This window comes from Pelophylax lessonae, assembly GCF_965119305.1.
Source record: "Pelophylax lessonae genome assembly, chromosome: 11".
Classification (NCBI taxonomy): Eukaryota; Metazoa; Chordata; class Amphibia; order Anura; family Ranidae; genus Pelophylax; species Pelophylax lessonae.
This window is the reverse complement of record NC_138778.1, coordinates 209,134,008-209,157,474: the sequence shown is the minus strand read 5'-3', so window position 1 is coordinate 209,157,474 and position 23,467 is coordinate 209,134,008. Positions and strand designations below refer to the sequence as shown.

The 23,467-nt window shown below is 48.5% G+C and overlaps 1 protein-coding gene across 2 annotated transcripts in view; it reads right to left on the bottom strand.

Annotated features, from left to right (window-relative positions):
* The window catches only part of GMEB2 (glucocorticoid modulatory element binding protein 2), a 58,285-nt gene that overhangs the window by 2,897 nt on the left and 31,921 nt on the right, over positions 1-23,467 (bottom strand). For both annotated transcript variants that reach the window (XM_082271531.1, XM_082271532.1), the window contains exons 6-8: positions 11,786-11,943; positions 6,527-6,607; positions 3,823-3,960 (exon numbers count right to left, since the gene is read on the bottom strand). In XM_082271531.1, the coding sequence (XP_082127657.1) occupies positions 3,823-3,960; positions 6,527-6,607; positions 11,786-11,943 (377 nt within the window). The remainder of the gene's footprint in view (positions 1-3,822; positions 3,961-6,526; positions 6,608-11,785; positions 11,944-23,467) is intronic.

Sequence of the window (23,467 nt, the reverse complement as noted above, 5' to 3'; positions counted from 1 at the left end):
CCAGCACATGGATACGGGGGCGCATTCAATATTTTTTCTATTATTTTTTTACTGATTACTCGAAATTCCAAGACATTGATCGGTAGTCTGGACTCTTCCAGTGTCCAGATCCCCTGAGCAGAATTTTTGCGGAGGACGCCTCCCCAGCCATACAGGCTGGCATTCGTGGGGACCACTGGACAATACAAGGGGAGGAAGGATTTTCCCAGCCGAAGCACCGGAGAGTGAAGCCACCATATCAGGGACTCCCTCGTTCCCCGGGTCAGTTGGATCCGATTGTCAGAGACGGCGGAGTCCTGTCCCATTTGGCCAGAATCTCCCTTTGCAGGGACCTTGTATGGAACTGTGCAAACAGAACCTCCTCGAAGGTAGACACCATCAGGCCCAGCATCCGCATGCAAGTCTGGACACCAGGAAATTAATTGCAGCCTGCAATTTATGGAGTTTGTCCAGAGGAAGGAGCACTCTGGCTAATGCAGTGTCCAGAGTCAGACCCAGATAGTCTAGCTTTGTGGACGGAACCAAAGCAGACTTCTGAAAATTCAGAATCCAGCCGAACTCCCTCAGAGTTCGTATGGTGATTTCCAGGTTTTCCACCAGAGCAGTAGGAGATTCCGCTTGCAAAAGGATGTCGTTCAAATAGCCCAGTACCACGATCACCCGTTGGCGTAACAATGCTAGCACCAGGGCCAATACTTTTGTGAAGACCCGAGGAGCTGAGGCGAGACCAAAGGGTAACGCCACAAACTGATAATGCTCCTCTCCCACGGCAAAGTGGAGGAAGCGCTGGTGACCGGCACATATTAGAATGTGAAGGTAAGCATCCTTGATGTCGATAAAGGCAAGAAAATCCCCCTGAAGCAGGGATGCAACCACTGTGCGAACGGACTCCATCCTGAACTTCTGCATCCGCACAAAGCAGTCCAGCGCCTTGAGGTCCAGGATTGGACACACCTTGCCTTCCTTCCTGGGAACTGCAAACAGGTTTGAGTAAAAACCCTGAAAACGTTCCAAAGTCAGAACTGGGACAATCACCCTTTCAAGCAACAGGTTTTGTACTGCCCCAAGCAGATCCTGTAAACGGTCCGGGGACAGGCGCAAGCTGGAAGGAAAGAACTTTGCCAGGGGACAAGAGCAAAACTCGATCTTGTAGCCGGACCAAATAACTTTGTGGACCCACTTGTCTTGTACCAGGGAAGTCCACGGGTCCAGAAACCAAAGACGACACCCCCCCACCCCTGATACAGATGAGGGCGCACCTTCATGCTGAAGAAGCCCACTGTCAGCTTGCCAGACTAGGTATGTTTGGATCCTCCAGAGGAGGCCCTGAAAGGCTTCAAGCCCTTGTCAGTTGACCCTGAGGGACGAAAAAAACTTCTTATGAGCGACCCCCTCCCACCGCTTCTAAAAGTGACCCAGCAGCAAATTCACCTCTCAAAGCATTTTTTTAGGAAGACCAGCACCTGAGGGGAAAAAATTACACCGTGGTTAATGGCATCTAGCTGCAGCCGTAACCCCGGTATTTAATGTCAAAGTAATGATGTATTTTCCCAGTTAGGCGGTCGGCAAGTGGTTAAAGAATAACTAATCTAATCCCAAGAACAAAAATAAGATTTTTTGCAGCTTACAGTCCTTAGATGGGATGGTTGCAATTTTCATTTCCAAGCTAAGGACATTTTCAGCAAATACAGAAATTACCTGTTGATCTGAGCAGAAATACAGCGTTCCTGTCACTTCCTGTGAGCTGCACCAAAGAAAATCTTTCTTCTCAGCTATCTTCTGTAAACTATCAATTGTCCTGCACATCATGTAATAAAGATGAAGAGATATGGACATGTTTGTAGTCCAATATCAGGAGAGCAGCCTATAGTGGCAACCACATCTCCCTTCATTGATACAGCGAAGGAGAGATGTAGCCACCCAGGGACAGAAAGTGTGCCACTTTCAGGATTACCAGGTGAAAAAACGTAAAAGAAGCTTGAGCCAAGGACTAGCAATCCGCAATATATTACATTTTTTCGTTTGGGTTTAGTTACATTTTAACCACTTAAGGTCTGCCCTATAGCAGTTTTTCTGATATAGGGCGGCACATGTGAGCCGAATCACGTATATATACGCAATGCAACTCTACCAGGTAGGGGGCGATCACACACATTGGAAGCTGATCAGCGGGTGCACGGTACCTGATGTCCTCTGGGACCCCCCAATTGTTAGGAAGAGAGACAGAACTGCGATCTACCTATGTAAACAAGGCAGGTCGCTGTTCTGACAGGAGGGAAGCGATGGAATGGAGTTTGTGTCCCTGCAAAGCAGGGTATAAATTCCATGTCTTCACCTAGTAAAGGCACCTCACACAGTATAGTAAAACACTGGCTAAGCACACAGTTAACCCTTTAATAGCCCCTGATGTTAACCCCTTCCAAGCCAGTGCATATATTTTTAGCACTGATCACTGTATTAGTGTCACAGATTCCCAAAATGTGCTAAAAGTGTGTGTCAAAATGTCCGCCGGAAGTCGCTGATCACCGCCATTACTAATATCAAAATAAATAATGAGCCATGCGGACGTAATAATCTATCCGGGGGGGGGGGGGGGGGGAGCAGAGCTGAGCAGGAAAAATGTCATGGAGGACATTCGTAATAAACTGCAAGACATCAGAAATCCCCTCCAGGCCATCAATAATCTGCTTCAAGAGATGGACTATGAGACATCTGACTACGAGACAGACTATGGAACGTGCAGGTGTGGAGAAGACGTCAGGGGTACATGGGACCATTCTGATGATTGCACATCATTAATGGCCACTGTGGCGGTGATCTCATCAATACTAAATATCTACATGAAGAGAGCCAGTTCTGTAGAATACCACAGGCTTGATATGCAAGATTACTGATCCCTCAGAAGCAAAAGGAACCTTGCCGAATATTTTGTTAATTGATTTGTTATGAAGATGAACAATAAGGGTCCATTCACACTAGCGCGACTTGTCAGGCGACTTGGTCGCCTGACAAGTCGCGGTCGGACGCTCGCCATCGAATAGTACAGGACCCGTTCTAATAGGAGCGACACAAGTCACTCCGACTTAGAAAAAGGGTCCTGTACTACTTTGGGGCGACCTGGAGGCGACTTGCATTGACTTCAATTATATGAAGTCCGTGCAAGTCGCGCCGAGGTCGCCCCACAAAATCCTGTCGCGCCAGTCTGAATGGGCTCTAAACCAGCATTTGATACAAAAATAAATAAAAATGTCCCATAGTTTGTAGACGCTATAACTTTTGCGCAAACCAATCAATATACCCTTATTGGGATTTTCTTTTACCAAAAATATATAGCAGAATACATATTGGCCTAAATTTATGAAGAAATTATATTTTTTAAAAAAAAAATTTTATTGGATATGTTTTATATCAGAAAGTAAAAAATATTGTTTGTAAAATGGTTGGTATTTCTTTGTTTATAGCACAGAAAATAAAATAAAAAAACACAGAAATGATCAAATACCACCAAAAGAAAGCTCTATTTGTGGGGGGGGGGGGGGGGCAAATTTTATTTGGGTACAGCTTTGCATGACCGCTCAATTGTCAGTTAAAGTAACGCAGTGCTGTATCGCAAAAAATGGCTTGGTCATAAAGAAAGGGGGGGGGGGTTAAACCTTCCAGAGGTCAAGTGGATAAGGATCTCCTACCACTGTGTCACATGACTGATCTGAAGACTTTTGAAAAAAGTATTAGAAGCATACAGTGGGAGGGAGAGCAGTTGTGGGACGTTGATCCCAAAGCTGAGCTATTGTCATGGATCAATAACATTGACAGTTGAATTACCCTGTAGCTGGATGGGGGGAGTCTGCAACCGCTGCCTCAGTCCTTTCATTGTCTCCAGCAGCTCCCGATGAAACTCTTGAATAACATCACCGAGGAGCCCAGCATCCCGCAGCCCCTGCCAAAAGACCAGGGTGTCGTCTGCAAGGGAAACAAAACCGGGGTCAAGCATGAAGAATGGAAATACATTTTAAAATGGTTCAAATGTTTCACATCACAAGCCCACTTTATCATTCTTTTCAGAGCAAAGGGTTGGATACATTGTTCAGAAATTTTCCAACAGTCTGAATAATGTTGATGATGGATTAGAAGCACTTGTTGTGGCAGAAGTGGTCCTTACCTACTTCTAGGATTACTCTTAAGGGTCCTTTCACACGGCAGCGACGGAGTGTCTGATGAGGTCCATTTTGCTCAGCGGGGGATCGATCCGCCGATCCCCGCTGAGCAGGCAGATGACAGCTCCGTCTCCGCTCTGTGTGCAGAGACGGAGCTGTCAGATCCCCGCTGTCCTCTATGGGGAGATCGGATGAGAACGGACCACATGTCCGTTCTCATCTGATCCGATCCTCCAGACGGACGGAAAATAGGATTTCCATCCGTCCGGATTTCACGGACAGGATCGGATCGGAGAGCAGCAGGTGTCAGCGGAAATGTCTCCGCTGACATCCACTGCCCCATAGGGCTGCATGGAGCATCCGATCAGATCCGTCTGAAAAACTGACAGGCGGATCGGATCAGATCGTTCATGTGAAAGGACCCTTATGGCCTAAGCGATCACTGAGCTGTCGACCGTCTGCCCGCAATGTACTGTGGACAGATGGCCCACACAGGCAAAGTGACATATCCGTACGTTGTTGCCTGCTTTAAGGTTTAGGGCGCATGCATGTGCGCCCCCCGCCAACACCGGCTGTGATTGTACAAAGCAGGAGCCTGTCAGCAAGTCCCGGCCAATGATTCACGGCTAGGACCTGCTGATCGGCTGTGTGCAATCACAGCCCAAAACCCTGTGTTGACGACTAGTCAACAGAGCTCTGTACAGAGGGAACAATGTCTGTTTCTTATCTCTGCAAAGCAGAGATAAGAAACCAATGGCGCTTTTCCACTGCATGGAACCGTACCGGTTCGGCACGCTTTTGTGCTTTTCCACTGCGGTACCGCATGGTATAGGGTCGGAAAGGTTCGGTACGGTACGGTATAGGTTTGCTTTTCCACTGCATGGAACCGAACGGTACGGCTCTGAAAAAACAGTACCTACTCGATTGTGGTTCCAACAGGTACCAAACTGGTACCATATCCCACAATCCTTTGCATGCTAGCCACTGATTGGTCAGAGAATCACACCCGCCCCGTTGTTATCCCACCCACTTAACTTTAGTACTACTTTAGTGGAAAAGCAAACCTATACCGTACCGAACCGTTCTGACACTAAACCGGGCCAAGCAGGGCCGAGTAGAGCCGAGCCGGTACTAGCCGGTACTTGCAGTGGAAAAGTGCCAAAAGAGATCTGTAGTAAAAAGCAACACATGATACACGCATTACACATTGTTACCACCAAAAGAAAGCTCTATTTGTGGGAAAAAAAGGACATCAATTTTATTTAAGTATAGCGTCGCACGACCGCGCAATTGTCTGTTAAAGTAACGCAGTGCCGAATCGCAAAATATGGCCCTGGTCATTAAGGGGGAAAATATTTTGGTCCAGAAGTGGTTAACCCCCTCCCAGCCAGTGTCATTAGTACAGTGACAGTGTATAGTGTTAGCACTGATAACTGTATTAGTGTCAATGGTGATGCCAGTGGCGGTTAGTTTTAGATTGCCTGCCGCACTATCGCAGTCCCATTTTAAGTCACTGATCATCCTCTCCTTGACCACAGTGCTCACCACAGCTCCAACCGGCTCCTGGTGGAGGGAGAAGCAGCAGTCAGAGTTCCGCACCTCCTTCATCACCAACCTCCTCAGACCATTCCGTTGCCTCGTCGCTTCTGCTCCAGTAAAGGTGCCGCCCTCCAGTGCCGAGCTCCAGCTCAGGTTCAGCTCTCCTCCACTCCATGCTTAATACCGACCCAGGGAAATGAAGAGGATCATTATGCAGCTAGAACTCCGGTGGGATCCTTTCCTGCCCCTTGGTGCTCCCCCAACAATGGTGGAAAGCCAGGGCCTGGTAGTTCTGCCACTGCCCCAGACACCTGGCATCTTCCTCTGTCCCTTCTTCCTCCCCCACTGCCGCCCCTTTCCTCAGCTCACAAGGATCATTCATGACGGAGAGTGAGTGCTGACTCGTGGCTGCACCCCTAGGTGGCAATGTGCCCTAGGCAGCTGCCTAGTTTGCCTAGTGGAAGCACCGGCCCTGCGCCTTAGTGTGAACCGACTCTTAAAGAAGCACAGTGCTAAATAGCAAACCATAGCCTGGTAAAATCTTCTGGAGTTCAAAAGGTTAAAAAAAAAAAAAAAAACCTAACATAGTTCACTTCATGCATGCGTGGAAAGAATTTTCAATTTGATATATGAAACAGTGATTTGTTAAGCAGACATTTTCACCAGCAGATGGTGAAGTTACAATCTCTCCTTTCAGTGGAAAAAAAAAAAAACCAAGTGGTGATCAAAAACCACCAACAGAAAGCTTCACTTGACGTTACAATCTCTCCTTTCAGTCAAATTTTCTTTTGACTGCAAAATAAAATATCCATTATACCATTTGCAGAACTTACCTGCAATCACATTGCTCCAGTCTAACGATCTGTCACACGTCTCTATAGTAATGGTTGCTGGGGTCCCGTTAACAGTAAAAGCTGTGAAGGAGAAGAGATGGTTAAAAGCAGCTGAATCTATTTTACGTATGGCAGTGATGGAACGCTTTACCCGTTATGAGACTTCTGAAAATGTTAGATGCCTGGCCATCATACTGACCCTCTTTGTACATTCGACATACCGGTTTTAGATACGCCCAAGCCCTGCTCCTATAGATTAGGGACAAGGACAGCAGGGGGTTGAGGGGGTTAGAGTGGTATTAAACCCAAAAGCACAACATATTACAGCTTACCAATGATTAGATGTGATGGCTGCATTAGTTTCCTTTTTAGGCTCTCTCTCTTCTATTTTCATCTGGTAATCCAGCCAGTAAGTCTGTTTTTCACAAGCTCAATATCTCCAGTAAAATGTATCAGTTTACATGGACGAGATAAACCACTGACAGGGGATATTACAATGATCAGCTTTTATTTATTTATCCCAAAAAGGAAAAAATGTTTTGCTGTAAGTAATTATAAAGTGTCAAGCTGGAGTTTGGCTTTAGAGCCGGTTCACATAGGAGCGACCTTACTTGCCGGGGCGACCTGTGAAGTCGCGGTGCACAGCGCGCACCGCGACCTCGGAGCGGCATGCACAGACTTCATATCATTGAAGTCGCTCCAGGTCGCCCCAAAGTAGTACTGGACCCTTTTTCTAGGTCGGAGCGACTTGTGTCGCTCCTATTAGAACCGGTCCTGTGCTAATCTATGGCAGGCGACCCACGGGACTTGTCAGGCGACCAGGTCGCCTGACAAGTCGCCCCAGGGTGAACCGGCTCTTAATTTGTTAGTACATCTAAATCTGCTACTACATTTTATGCGCCCCTACCCCCAGACTGACAATGCTGCTGGCTGCTGTGCTTCCTATGCTCATTCCTCCAGAGTTGTGTCTCACTAATACCGGAGGTGTGTTACTGGCCAGATCAGCAGGTGAAAAGGCCAAATAAAAAAAATAAAAAAAAAACTGATGCAGCCACCACATGTAATGATTGGTAAGATGAAAAATAATAAATTTTTAGTTTTAGGTTTAACCACTTCCGCACTGCTCACTAGAGCTCTACTGCGGCAAAGTGGCTTGATAACGTCTGGCGACGTAGACCTACGTCACCAGACATTCCCCTCTCTCGGCGGCGTGCGCTGCCGGAGGCTCGCTCCCGCTGTATTCAGTCACAGCAGGAGTCAGGCCAGCGGAGGAGCGGCGGTGATGACCGCTGCTCTTCCCCGATCGTCGGGGAATCGAGTGTGGAGATCCGCCTGCTTGTGTAAACACAAGCGGGCGGATCTCCCAAGTGACAGGCAGGGTCAGATTGCAGGGTTCAGCATAGCTGAACATGCGATCTGTCCCTGTGTCACTCAGTCACCTCCCCCCACACACGTCAGTAAGCACCAGGCATACATTAACAACTCCCTCTCCAATAAAAATTAACCCCTTCCCTGCCAGTGTCATTTTTACAGTAACAGTGCATATGTATAGCACTGATTACTGTAGTAATGTCACTGGTACCCCCAAAAGTGTCAAAAATGTCAGTCAAGGGTCCGATCTGTCCGCCGCAATGTCGCAGTCCCGCAAAAAAAATCGCAGATCGCCGCCATTACTCGTTAAAAAAAAAAAAAAAAACACCAAAAACAGAAATCTTTCCCTTAGTTAGTAAACGCAATAACTTTTGCGCAAACCAATCAAAATTCGCTTATTGCGATTTTATTTACCAAAAATATGTAGCAGAAAACAAATTGGCCTAAAATGATAAAAAATTTAGATTTTTACATTTTTTTGGGGGGGAATTTCATATATAAAAATGTGAAAAATATTGTTATTTTTTTCAAAATTGTCGCTCTTTTTTTGTTTATAGCGCAAAAAGTAAAAATTGCACAGGTGATCAAATACCACCAAAAGAAAGCTCTGTTTGTGGGAAAAAAAGGACGTAAATTTCGTTTGGGTACGGCGTTGCATGACCGCGCAATTGTCAGTTAAAGTGGCACAGCGCCGAATCGCAAAAAGTGGCCCAGACGTAAGACGGCAAAATCCTCCGGTGGTAAAGTGGTTAATACAGCTTTAACACCAGGTGGCAGTATTCCTGATCCTGTGGTCATGGGGATCCAGCTCTCAATCAGAAAAGTTTAGTTATAAAAAAAAAAAAAAACACACACACACAGCACAAGGTACATAAAGTACTAATAATGCAACGTATCCCTTGTGTTGCTGGCTCCTCCATTTATTTAAATTTTCCCCCATCGATCTATGAATGGACCATTTATAGATCATTTTTCATTCATAGAAGCTATAGTACAGCCTCTATAAATGGAGGAGCTGGGCAGAAAGGGCAGAAAGGGCAAGCATACTTGGGCACTCTTGATGAGTGCCCGTCGGGTCAACAAGGCGTTACTCATGTATAAACTAACGTATACCACCAGGGGTTGTCCTAAAAAGTTTGACAAGATTTGGTTGAGCTAGACGTCTGCAGTTTTCGGGTGAGAGGCTTGAATCATTTTGGTTTCTTAGATGTCTGTGATGTGACCCCTATATATTGATGTACTGATGGGCCTGCGGGGCATAAATGATTTTTGTGTCTACACATATTGCTTGTAAAGCTTGGATCTTTTTTTGTATCTTGAGTTGTAAATTCACCAGCAATTTTCTTTTTTGGGTATGTACCTGAGATGGGAATTTCTGCATACTGTTTATGTGTATACGAGGTGTGTCTAAAAGGTTTGGTGACTGGTCCGATATCTCTGATATCTCAATGGCAACATGGGCCAGGTGGGCACGCATGCATGTGACTATCCAGAGACACATCGAGAAGCGCCACCTAGCGTGGAGTACACGTGAGCCTCAGGGTAAACCCACTGCAGGCAGTTGAACGTAGTCAGTATGAGAGCTACAGTCACAGTGCAATGGAGCAATGAGTGAACATCAAATTCTGCTACAAATTGGGGAAAATGCCGACAGAGATGTATGAAATGTTTGTGCAAGTGTACGGGATGGAAGATACGAGCAGAAAATGTGTTTACAACTGCTTCGACTGACTTTTGCGATGGGAAGGAAACTGAGGATGAGCCACGTTCGGGTTGCCCGTCGACAAGCAGAACCCCAGACATGATTGAGCGGGTGCGGCAAATGCTGGCACTAGATCGGCGATCGTGACTATGATTGGTGGCAGAGCAATAGGGCATTAGCAAGGACACGGTGCACACCATCGTCCGCGAAGATTTGGGTAACCAGAAGATCTGTTCCCGGTTTGTGCCACACAACCTGACAGACAAACAGTAAGCAAAATGGATGGAAACCTCCGGAGATTTCATTACAATGTGTGTCCAGGATCCATGCTTTGTCACAGGGGATGGTGCTATTGGTTCGATCCGGAGTCCAAGTGGCTTACCCATTCTCGGTCATCCACCATGCTCCCCTGTTCTGGCACCTGTGGACTTCTTTCTATTTCCCTGCCTAAAGAGCATCACGAAAGGCACACGTTTTGCAGACGTGGCAGCAATCAAAGAGTGTGCGACAGCGGTTCTGCGATCAATTCCTAAAGATGCCTTTGCTGAAAGTTTACAGAAGCTTTATGAACGCTGCCAAAAGTGTGTATTTTGAGGGCCAATAAGACCCCGTTCACACTGGGGCGACCTGTCAGGCGACCTGGTCGCCTGACAGGTCGCCTGACATAGAGAAGCTGTGGACCCGTTCTAATAGGAGCGACACAAGTCGCTCCAACTTAGAAAAAGGGTCCGGAGCTTCTTTGGGGCGACCCGGAGCGACCTGCATTGACTTCAATGTTATGAAGTCCGTGCCGGCTGCTCCGAGGTTGCGGTGCGAGCTGCGCGCCGCGACCTCTGAGGTCGCCCCGGGAAGTCGGATCGCCCCAGTGTGAACGGGGCCTAAAGCTAATTTGTTTATATCTTCTGTTTTGTTTGTTTTCTGATACCATTTACCAAATGTTTTGGACACACCCCGTATGTTTGCTTATTCTTTTATACTGGCTGTATTGTTGGCCTCTCATTATATACCCTGTATTGTGTATTTTTGTTTTGCTTAAAAAACGTAATAAAGATACTTAACCACTAAGGCTACATTCACACCTGAGCGTAGCGTTTTTTACCGCGATTTTACCGCGATTTTTGTGCAGGCGTTTTTAGATTGCATAGAAACCAATGGAAAACGCCTGTAATCTGCCCAAAAAGAAGCTCATGTACTTTTTTGAGCGTTGGGCGTTTTGCTCACAGCGTCAAAACGCTCAGATGTGAACAGGGGCCATTGAAATGAATAGGATTTGTCTTGTTGGGCGTTTTGAGAGCTGATCCTAGAGCAGAAAAACTCCCCAAAAATGCCCCAAAACGCCTACATGTGAACGGAGCCTTAAGGACCACCCCACATACATTTACTGCGGCAGGGCAGCCCTTAAGGGCAACATCATGTACCTGTACGTGATTTTGTGAAAGTTGTGAAAGGGCTCTGGGGGGTGAGGTGAGGGGGGGGGGGGGGGTGTGCGTGCCGCCAGAGCCGCAATCCTGCTGTGATTGGACACATCTGGAGCCAACCATTCATCGGGTCACACGATCGTTTAAAAGAATGACAGAGAGGAAGAGAGAGATTGTGTGCTCTGACTAACAAAAAAAAACAGATCTCTCTCTTCCTGCCGTCAGTATATTCCCCCTACAGTTAGAAAGCACTCCCTAGGACAGTGATGGCGAACCTTGGCACCCTGATGCTTTGGAACTACATTTCCCATGATACTCATGCATTCTGCAGTGCAGTTGAGCATCATGGGAAATGTAGTTCCAAAACATCTGGCATGCCAATGTTCACCATCACTGCCCTAGGAGCACACCTAACTCCTTGATCGCTCCTAATGTTAACCCTCTTCCCTGCCAGTGCCATTTATACAGTAACAGTGCATATTAGCACTGATTACTCTATTGGTGTCACTGGTCCCCAAAAAAGTGTCACAAAAAGGGTCACTGACATTCTCGTGTCAGATTTGTCCGCCGCAATGTCGCAGTCCCGCTAAAAATCGCTGATTGCCGCCATTACTAATAAAAACAATAAAAAGTAAATAAAAAAAGTCATCAATTTTATCTGGGTATAGCGTTGCACAGCCGAGCAATTGTCAGTTAAAGCAAGTGGTTTAAAAAAGAAGATAAAAGGTTATTAGATGAAAGAAGAGTTAGTCCAGAGTCTCCACTCACTGTCACTGGCTGTGGTGGTGATGGGAATATACTCTGTGGACACCTGGCTGCAGAGAGACACACGGTTTCCTGTCACGTCAATCTTGGTACTTCGACAGGTGTTGGAACAGACCTTGGAGTGTTGATAAAAATCCAGCTCTCCTGAATCCATTATTTTCCTGATAGAAAAAGTAAACAGGACTTTACAGATACACTCTAGTCAAACATTAAATGGTTGCATTTAAAGAGGATGCACAACCTTGCTGCTAGTTTGCTCCACTGGTTATATCCCTAGGGTTGCCAGTATGATCGACCTGAATCTAGCATTAGAAAAATGAAGCTGAAGTGGTGTTTCCAGCACTCTCTAAAGGCTGGAACACACTGGCTGAATATCGGACGGTTCAACAGACATTCGTCCAGTGTGTACAGCAGTCTGTCCGTCTTCTGTCAAACAGGCGAACTTGGAAGTGCAGTCGCTGTAGATCTGAGGGAAGATCTGAAATTAGGGGAGCTCTGCTGATTTCTATAATCAAATCACGTGCAAGCAAAAAGCTGAGTTATACTTACTGGTAACTCCTTTTCTAGTAGTCTTCCAGGACAGCCCATGAGACCTTAGGGCTCCTCCCCCAGGGACAGGAAACCCATTCCAAGATTTAAATAAAAGGCGGTCCCTTAGTCCTCACCTTCAGTATTTCATGAGAACCGTAGGACATCCTGTAAAACATACATACATATATACACACACATCATACATTATACATAATACAAGACAAACCGGGTGAGAATCCGGCTGTCCTGGAAGACTACTAGAAAAGGAGTTACCAGTAAGTAGAACTCAGCTTTTCTCAGAATCGTCTTCCAGGACAGCCCATGAGACGATGAGCAAGAAACTTACCAGTCTAGGGAGGGACTACTGCCTGGAGCACCTTTCGACCAAATGCCTGTTCCTGAGCAGAGAGGAGGTCCAGGCGATAATGTCTAACAAAGGTCGAAAAGTTAGACCAGGTAGCTGCCTTACAGATTTGGTCTGGTGAGGCACCGGCCCTTTCAGGCCAAGACGTGGACAAGGCTCTTGTAAAATGTGCATTGATGAAAGGTGGAGCCACATTCTTTATTCTATAGGCTACCATAATAGTCTGCTTTATCCAACTAGCTAAGGTGGCTTTAGAAGCTTTTTCCCTCCTATATGAAAAAAAAAGCACAAATAAAAGTATCACACCTCCTGATAGTTTTAGTCACCTCCAGGTACGCCAGAAGAGCTCTTCTAAAATTTTTCTCCTTTTCATTACTTGGAGAACTACAAAAAGGTAGGTAGTACAACATCCTGTGTCCTATGGAAGGAGGTAGCTACCTTGGGTAAAAATCCTGGGTCGGTTTTACACAATTCTATCTTCAAAAAAACATAAGACAAGGCTCTCTTATTGAGAAGGCCTGTAATTCACTAACTCTTCTGGCTGACGTTACTGCAACTAGAAATAAGGTTTTTAGAGTGAGTAGTTTTTCAGATAAGTCCTTCAAGGGTTCCAAAAGGGATTGTTACTAAAGCCTGAAGGATCAAAAGATAAATTCCAAGCTGGACACGTTTTTACCACTGTTGGCTTTGTCCGGGCACGATGCCCTCCTGAAAAAAATTCCAAAATAGGATGGTACATCTGGAAATGGCCTGTGATTTTCAGCCATCCAAAAGTGAAACTGTCTCCATATTTTGGAATATATATTTCTTGTGATAGGTTTATGACAAATTTGTTATAGGTTATGATTACTTTGTCTGAGAAACCTTGGGAGCTTAGTATCTGCTCTTCAGATACCAAGCTGTTAGGTGCAGGGATCTGACGTATGGATGGGTTAACGGACCCTGCATCAACAGGTCCTGTCTCCAGGGCAAGACTATGGGAGGCCCGGAGGTTAGGGCTTGAAGGCGTGTGAACCATGGTCTTTTGGGCCAAAAGGGGGCTATCAGAATCAGATCTGCGTCCTCCTGGATGAACTTCCAGAGGACCTCTGGGATTAACCTGACTGGAGGGAAGGCATAGCAGAGACTGAAAATCCAGGGATTTGCAAAGGCATCAACCGCTAAGGACTGATCCCATTGGTTTAGGGAAAAGTATCTCTGTTTTGCTGTTCGTCTGAGTTGCAAATAGGTCCAATTGTCCTGATATACCTGGTGGTGGCTGAGATGGTCTGCTAGACCATTTTGCATTGCATTGCAAATGTAGGCAAGATTCAGCTCAGAACAAAAAAATATTTTCTGGGCTATGGACTGTAGTCTTAGACTTCGTGTACCTCCCTGTTTGTTGAGGTATACCACCGTAGTTGTCGGATCGAATCTGCAGATGACTTCCCTTTATGACCATCTGAAAGAACTCCAAGGCCTTTAGTACTGCCATGAGTTCTTTCTTATTCGACAAGGTTTTTATCTGCAATGGGGATCAATTCCCCTGAGCCCATCTGCTTTGGAGATATGCTCCCCATCCGGAAGAGCTTGCGTCTGTGGTTATTCTCTGATACTGGAATGACCCAGTCTAAACCTTTTTCTAGGTGAAGGGAAGATCTCCACCACCATAGGGCTCCTTTTACCTTGGTGGGCACCTTTACCTTCTGTTCTAAGGAATTTGGCCGTCCGTCCCAGTTCTTTAAGAAGAACCTCTGGAGGGGACATTGCTGGCACCGTGCCCCAGGGACAGCTGGAAAACAGGAGGTCATCAGGCCTATGACCCTTGTTATGTCTTTAGGAGAGACCCATTGGTTGGGTTGTAAAGAGGCTACCATCTGACGCATCTTCAATACCTTGGGCTGTGGGAGAAAAATCTTTTGATCCAGAGAGGAGATCTCGTACCCGAGATAAGTCACCCTCTGGGAGGGTGTTTTAGGCAGGATTTTTGTTTGTTGATGATCCAGCCCTCGGAACTGATAATGTTTGACCTCTGGTCCTAGCTTTACTGCTAGTCTCAGGAACTTCTGGTAAGCTCGGTGAATGGGGATGTGAAAGTAAGCATCCTTTAAATCCAGAGTTGCCATAAAACATCTTGGATACAACAGGTTCCCTATGGAGTGTATGGATTCCTATGCAAAAAGGTTTGCATTTTAGCGAGAGATTTAATTTGCGTAAATTTAGAATCAATCGATAACTCCCCGAGGGTTTTCTTTTCACAAAAATGTGGGAGTAAAAACACTCTGCCTTGTTCCCCCTTTGGAACAGGTATTAGTACCCTCTGATCTAGCGGCGGCTTTGGCTGGATCCGTGGGCAACCTGGTATTTTTCTGGAGGCTGAAAATTGAATTCCAGCCTGTGCCCTGTGGACACTTAAGTCCAGAAAAAAAGGGGGCTGAACTTCCTGTGTCCTCTGCTGTTTGTCAGCAGTGTGTTCCAGAGCTTCCTGGTTGCCCAGGGCCGAAGAGATGGTCACCCTGTCAAGGGGAGACCCCAGAGGCACAGTTTGGAAGTGCAGTCACCAGACCATGACTTGAGCCAGAAACCTCTCCTGCCAAAGCTGAGGTTCTGGCTGTCATTCTAACTGCCTCAGCGGATGAATCAGCCAAAAAAACTCACTGCTAAGAGATTGATAGCCAGTGATTGGTAACAGGATCACCCACACCTGTTCAGGGTGGTGGGGGAGATCGGTGTAATCCGCACTCATCCTCCTCCATTCATAAAATAATGACACACAACTGTGAACCCACAGGGTGTTAGCATGGTTGGGGACTCCTGATCTAGCAATTGTCTAAGAGGATATTCTGTTTTTCCATAAGGAGAAACAGGCAAGGATAAACCTCACTGACAATCTATTTTCCATAATTCTTTGCTGTCATCAAAAGAAAGTAAACCTCTTAAAAAATGGTTTCCTTTTAGGATTTTCCCATTCCAGCTGATTGTACTTTAGCAAAAAGCTGAGTTGTTGCATACATAGGATCATGCCAAAAAAAGGCTACTGCTTAATTGATCGATTGCCAGTGATTGGTAATCACACACACACCCTGAGTTGTCTGTTCAGGGTGGTGGGGGAGATTTGGTGTAATCAGCACTCCTCCTCCACCTTCAGGTTTTTCCCATGGCAGCTTGATTGCCCGTGATTGGTAATCACACACACCCTTGTCTCTAGCAAGGAGTTGTGTACAGGGAAAAACTCAAGCATTTTTCTTATGGATTGTATACATAAGATTATGCTTGCATCTTCTCTTTAATTTCTAGTATAACATACACTGCTTTAAGCAATCCATCCACATTTTCCAGGGAAAAAAATAAAATAAAAATATTTAATCTGGAACCTTCACAGGACTCTTTTTCCCCGGGTTCCTCCCCTGATCCAGACTCCTAACTGAAAAATGAGGGGACTCTGATTCCTTCCTTGTGACGTCACCATACACTCTGTTGGCTTAGAAACAGATGTAGGGACCTAACTAAAAGGTCAACATTCTTTTGTGGATACAGTAGGAACATCTTTAACAAGATTATCTATACATGTGCGGCACGCTGTTTTGCTCCAAGTGGAATCTAGCTTGGCTCCGCAAATTGCACATTTCTTTTTGGGGCTATAAAGAGAAAAACGGAATTTTTGTAAAATCTTACCTGTAAAATTCCTTTCTCTGAGTCCTCCGACAGTCGCCGCCTCTTCATATTCGTCACATATGGGGTATTAGACTTTGCTCCGAAGGAGTAGCTAGGCAACAGAATATGTTAACAATAAAGCTTTAACATATCCCACCCTCAAGGGGTGGTCCCCTCAGTCAATACCCTCCTACTTCCTGCAACCATATCTCAGTTTTAGTGGAATAGCAGTAGAGTATACATTCAAACCCCAAAAGAGGGGCGGGGGCGGCGACTGTCGGAGGACTCAGAGAAAGGAATTTTACAGGTAAGATTTTACAAAAATTCCGTTTTCTCTTACGTCCTCCGACAGTCGCCGCCTCTTCATATTCGTCACATATGGGGACGTCCCAAAGCAGTGCAAACATGAGGGGTGGGAAACGCATCCGCGCCGAAAGGCAACGCAGTCTCCACATCAAAGAAAGGAACCTTACCAAAGGAAGGAAACCAGCTGGGCAACAGCAAAAATAAGTGCTCAACAGGAGCAACAACCCAGGAAAAGACAAAAAAACCAGGGGATACAAAAAAACTATCCCAACAGCCAGGAGTCCCCAACAAGGGACCCTATGGAACAGCCGCACTAAGAACCTTGCGGCCAAAGGAAGCATCCGCCGATGCCTGAACATCTACTTTGTAGAATTTTGTGAAAGTGTGTACGGTCGACCAAGTCGCTGCCTTACACACCTGGGCCACAGAAGCCCCATGACGGCAGGCCCAAGACGTACTCAGTGATCTAGTAGAGTGCGCCTTCACAGGCACAGGGGGAACCTTCCCCTGCAAGGCATAGGCCTGTTCAATGGTCTGCCTGATCCATTTGGCGATGGTAAAGGCCGAAGCCGCCATGCCCTTCCGAGGACCCTCTGGAAGAACAAACAAGGAGTCCGTCCTACGAAAAGACTCAGTCGATTTAAGGTAAACCCTTATCGCCCGAACAACATCCAGAGAGTGCAATCTCACCTCCTTCGGATGTTTAGGCTTCGTGCACAACGAAGGCAAAACAATATCCTCGTTAAGATGGAATTCCGAAACTCGTTTCGGTAGAAAAGAAGGATTAGGTCGCAAGACCACCTTATCCAAATGAACAACCAGGTACGGAGACTTGCAGGACAAAGCCGCCAGTTCCGACACTCTGCGAGCCGAAGTGATCGCCACCAAAAAGGCGACCTTTTTGGACAACATAGACAACGAGATCTCCCTGATCTGTTCAAAAGGAGCACGTTGTAACACAGATAGAACGAGATTCAAGTCCCAAGGAGGCAAAGGATCGCTCCTAGGAGGAACCAGATGCCGCACACCCTGAATAAAAGTGCCAACCAAGGAGTTGGAAGCCACGGGACGTTGAAACAGAACGGCCAGCGCAGACACCTGACCCTTTATCGTAGCCAGCGCCAAACGCTGATCGACACCCGCCTGAAGGAAAGACAGCACACGGGAAACCGAGTACGTGCGGGGTGAAAACCCCCTGGACTCACACCAGGCAAAATAGGCCTTCCAAGTACGGTAATAAACCTTCCCCGAGGAAGACTTCCTCGCGTTGATCAAAGTATGAACGACCTCTGGAGAGAGACCCTTCTCCTTCAGGACCTCGGTCTCAACAGCCAGGCCGTCAAAGCCAGCGACTGTAAAGCAGGATGGTAAATCGGTCCTTGAGACAGTAGATCGTCTCGAAGGGGCAGACGCCAAGGGGCGTCGACCGCCAGATTCACGAGGTCTGCGTACCAGGACCGGCGAGGCCAGTCCGGTGCCACAAGAATCACCGTGCTGCGTTCCGAGTGTAACCTGCGAAGGAACCTGGACAGCAACTGAATCGGTGGAAACGCGTACATCAGCCTGTACTGATGCCACGGGGCCACTAACGCGTCCGACGCGCCTGCCCGAGGGTCGCGCGTCCTTGCCACGAACCTCTTCACCTTGTAGTTGAGGCGAGACGCGAATAGGTCCACATCTGGAAGACCCCACTTCGCGCACAACATCTGGAAGACAGCCGGGTGGAGAGACCATTCCCCCTGATCCAGGGTCTGGCGACTCAGATAGTCCGCCTGCCAGTTCTCCACTCCCGGAATGTGAACCGCCGTTATCGCCGGGACATGAGTCTCGGCCCAAGACAGAATGGCGGCCACTTCTCGAGCCGCTCGGGCACTCCTGGTGCCCCCTTGGTGGTTGATGTAGGCCACCGCCGTGGCATTGTCCGTCTGCACCCGAACCGGGCAGCCCTGCAGCCGGCCCGTCCAGCGATGAAGACAGAGATTTATCGCACGCAATTCCAGAATGTTGATCGGGAGGGAAGACTCCCCCTCCGACCAGGTCCCCTGGGCGGACAGAACGCCCAGAACACCACCCCAGCCCGACAGGCTGGCATCCGTGGTGATTATCGTCCACGAGATCGGACGAAACGACTTGCCCCCGGACACCAACGGGGACTGGAGCCACCACAGAAGGTTTTCCCTGGTGCGATGACTCAACGAGATCTGAAGATCCAGAGATTGAGGTCGCCCGTCCCACTTGGACAGGATCTCCGCTTGGAGACCCCGCGTGTGAAACTGCGCGAAAGGAATCGTCTCGAAGGCCGAGACCATCAATCCCAGACATCTCATACACGTCCGCAGAGACGAGTGTGGAACGTCCCTGAGGGACCCGACTTCCTCCTGAAGAGTCCTGAGTTTGTCTTCCGGCAGGAAGACCTTCGCCTGCACCGAGTCCAGTATCATTCCCAGATAGGGGAGACGAACCGACGGACTCAGTGTCGACTGTGGAACATTTATCGTCCAACCAAACTCCTGCAGAGTTTGCATTGTGACAGACAGGTCCTTCTCCAGACCCTGTCTGGTCGCAGACCGAACCAGAATGTCGTCCAGATACCCCAGGACAGAAATGCCCTGGGCCCTCAATAATGCCAGAACCGGTGCAAGCACCTTGGTGAAGACCCGCGGAGCCGAGGCGAGCCCAAAGGGCAACGCCACAAACTGGTAGTGATCCTCCGCAATGGCAAATCGAAGGTATCTCTGATGACCCTCGAATATGGGGATGTGAAGGTACGCATCCTTCAAATCGATGGAGGCCATGAATTCCCCCGGAACCAGGGCAGCCACCACTGAGCGCAGGGATTCCATGCGGAACTTGCGAACCCGCACAGAGCGGTTCAGAGCTTTCAAGTCCAGAATCGGACGAACCTTGCCCTCCTTCCTGGGCACGGTGAACAGATTGGAATAAAACCCCCGAAATCTGTCCCGATGAGGCACCGGAACCACCACTCCCTGAGCCCTCAGGTCCCGCACCGCCAGGTGCACATCCCGCAGGCGCTCTGGAGACAGTTGTAGATTTGAGGGAAAAAATCTGCTCTCCGGCCGAGAGAGAAACTCGATCTTGTAACCAGATCGAACGATTTCCAGAACCCATCTGTCCCGCACACGGGCCAACCAGGGCTGAAGAAAACCGAGCAAGCGTCCCCCCACCCCAAAACTGGGTGAGGGCGCCCCTTCAGGCCGAACTGTTATGGGCCGCAGGTCCGGATTGGCCGGACTTCTGTTTCCCAGACCAGGGCTTCTTCTGAGAGCCTTGGCCCTTGAACGGTTTGCCCTTGTAGTGCGGCCGAAAGGCACGAAAGGACCCCTGAGGGGGCCGAAAACTCGCATGCTTCTTCCCAGAAGCCCCCTTAGCCTTGGGGAAATGGGGCAAGAGAGTGCTCTTACCCCCGGTAATCCCCTTAATCAACACATCCAGGGACTCCCCAAAAAGGCGAGACCCATCATAAGGCAAATTGGCTAAGGGTTTACGTGAAGATTGGTCCACCGACCAACATTTCAACCAAACCAGGCGGCGAGACAACACCGCCACGCTGTGCACACGTGCAGCCAACGGAATCAGGTCCAAGTCCGCATCACACAGATACATGACACCCTGGTGGATTTGATCCACCATATCCAGGGTCGCCGCCGAGGCCGAATCGGCCACTAGGACGCGCCTAAGCATCTGCGTCCAACTTGCGATCGCCTGGGCCGCCATGAGAGAAGCAAACAGAGCCTTAAGCATAGAACCCGTAACAGAATAAGTATGACGGGCAAGAGACTCCAGTCTCCTATCCGTGGCATCACGGAAAACAGGGGATCCCTCTGCAGGGATCGCAGTGGCTTTGTTCAAAACCGCAATTGCATGATCCACTGGTGGAGGCACACACCACCGTTCATCAGTGGCAGGCGAGAAAGGATAACGCAGCTTAAATTTACTTGGAACCGCAAAAGGTTTGCGCAGATCGCGCCATTGGTCCTTAACAGCGCGCTGAAAATCAGCATTGCAGGGAAAAACCTGCGGCGTCCTGCGTTTTCTCTGCGCCCCATACGCCGCCAAGGCAGCTGGGGGACACACCTCGTCCTGCAAACGCAGCGTCTGCTTAATGGAAGCAATCAACTCATCCATGATTGCAAGCTCTTCAGGCGAGCCAGGGGGAGAATTATCAACCCCCTCAACTTCAGCCTCTACCTCAGACCCCACTAGATCAAGAGAGGAGCGGGACCCCGATAGGGGGGTCCCTGCCAGAACAGCCCCATCACCTTCACCCTCAGAATCAGAGGACAGAGCAACTCTGGGCCGTTTAGTAGATTGAGCAGCCACTAGCATTTGCACCTGGGCAGCAAGGCCAGCCACAATAGTGGCTAAATCCCCCCCTGGGGGGGAAACAGCGGTCCCCTGGCTTTCCACCAATACTGTGGGAAACTTGCCCTCCTGAGAATCCATTGCCCCTGTATGCCAGACAACCAAGGGTTAACTGCCCCCTTTCAGCAAGCGCGGCAAGCGCAGCCCACCGCACCACACGCAGGCACAATGAGACCCCCACAGGGAATATACAGACTGAATACAGGCAATGGAACACAGGAATAGAAGGATAAAACCTGAGGAGACTCCGCTGCTGCTGCTGCCTCGATCGGTGCTTCCAGGAAAGAGGAAGTGATGCTGCCAGGGCGCTCTATGTAAGCCTATGGAGGCTACAAGAAAATGGCCGCCGTGCATGTAAACCATGCGGCCGGAGCGGGCGCCGGTAAAATGGCGTCGTTTGGCGCCGAAATCGCCGCTCCACAGTGCATAAAAACACACACAATTTCATCCCATTATATGGATACATGTTAGATCGCCGCAGCGATCGCTGTATATGCCCCAACATGCCATTAAAAACATGCCCCACAGCACACAGCTCCTCACACAGCCCAGTCTGACACACTCAGTGTCATACAGCTCCCCCCCCCCCCTTGCAGCCCACAGCATGCAGCCGAGAGATAGGGAGACAAGCAGTGTGATTTAAAGGCAGGTTACACAGTCCCAGACTGAGACCCCCCCCAGACAGACAGGTCCCCACATAGATACACTTACCTCACATGGCGTGGGGAACCCGCACAGGCGAACAAGCCACTGCACATGAGGCAGGGAGAGTCGCAATTCAAGACGCACACAATGGCGGTTAAGAAACCGCACAGCGTCCGGTGAGGTAGCCACCTCACCAATCATCCCTGCACCGAACAGGGATGGGTCGTTCACTGTGCCAGGAGCGTTACCTGGCTGAACGCTCGATGGCAGACTGGGAAGCCACTGACCCACGACCTGCGACCAGGGGGACCAGCCCGAGACCCAGTCCGCATGATCCTCTTCGTCCGAAGAACTAACTAATGCTGACAAAAATAACAGCTAATTAAAGGTAGAGAGAAAACTCAAACAAAATATTAAAAGAAGAAAGAGTCTGGGACAAAAAGTCCCAGCACAGAGAGAGCCAGCCACTCCTGACAAGCTAGACATTAAAACTGAGATATGGTTGCAGGAAGTAGGAGGGTATTGACTGAGGGGACCACCCCTTGAGGGTGGGATATGTTAAAGCTTTATTGTTAACATATTCTGTTGCCTAGCTACTCCTTCGGAGCAAAGTCTAATACCCCATATGTGACGAATATGAAGAGGCGGCGACTGTCGGAGGACGTAAGAGAAAACATAATTAGTTCAAGACTCCCCAAATTATCCCCACATTTGTGTAAGGTAAAGAAATAGTGCCCCCTTTTGCCAACCATTTTTTAAACATAAGGGAAGGGAAAAGGAATAAGGAAACCCCGACAGGTATATGCAGACAGGGCCAGACAATCCCCATTGCTTACCTGGGAGGTGCCGGTACCAGAGCCGGCTTCTACCGACTGTGCGGTCGCTGCCGTGGGATCCATCGCTCTTTCTGGTGGTCCCAGCGTGTGCTGTTTTCACCTAACACCGGTCGCCCATTTGTCTCTCTGTTCGCGCCTCCGGAAACTGGAACAAGGGTTTCCTGGCGCCCGCGGATGTCGTCACTGCGCCGGAAGCAACACTGTCACTTCCTGTTGAGGCCAGAGTGGAAGCGCCTGAGTTCCGCCCCCTCCGTTTTGGCGCCAACTTCAAATTTCTTCGAAGTCGCCGGGTCACGGGTACACAGCAACTGCTGCTCCAAGGACCCCGCCAGAAACGGAGCGGACTCCCCAGTGTTCCACCAGACAACATCTGCGGTCCTGCCGGTTGGCCCAGAGAACAGGAGACAGCGGTCAGCCCCTATTGCGGCACTTAAGGGGTACCGCTATGGGCAGGAGAAGATGCATCCTTTTCCAAGTCTTTCCATGGACAGTCCAGGAGACCGGGAGCTTCAGTTCCAGGAACATGTTACCCCCTGTCCGGAGGAAACACTAAATACTGAAGGTGAGGACTAAGGGACCGCCTTTTATTTAAATTTTGGAATGTGTTTCCTGTCCCTGGGGGAGGAGCCCTAAGGTCTCATGGGCTGTCCTGGAAGACGATTCTGAGAAAATTCTGTGTTTTATTTTCCTTGCATGCCCCCCTCAGATCTACAGCGATTGCACTTCCAAGTGCACTTATAGTGCATAGTGGATTTGTCTTTAGTAAATAAACCCTATTGTCTACTACATTATGTTATTTGTCCATAAGACTTTTCCAACTGCTTTTGGGCTGGGCCTGCAACCTCTTTGTTACATGACACTGTGCCTTATAGCGCACCCATACTCACATATACTTCCAGTAAATCAGCCACAGCCAACCGACCAGGCATAGCTGTGGGTACCTGTCAAAACCAGGAATCCAGCTCCCTCCCTTCCCAAAAAAGTTGC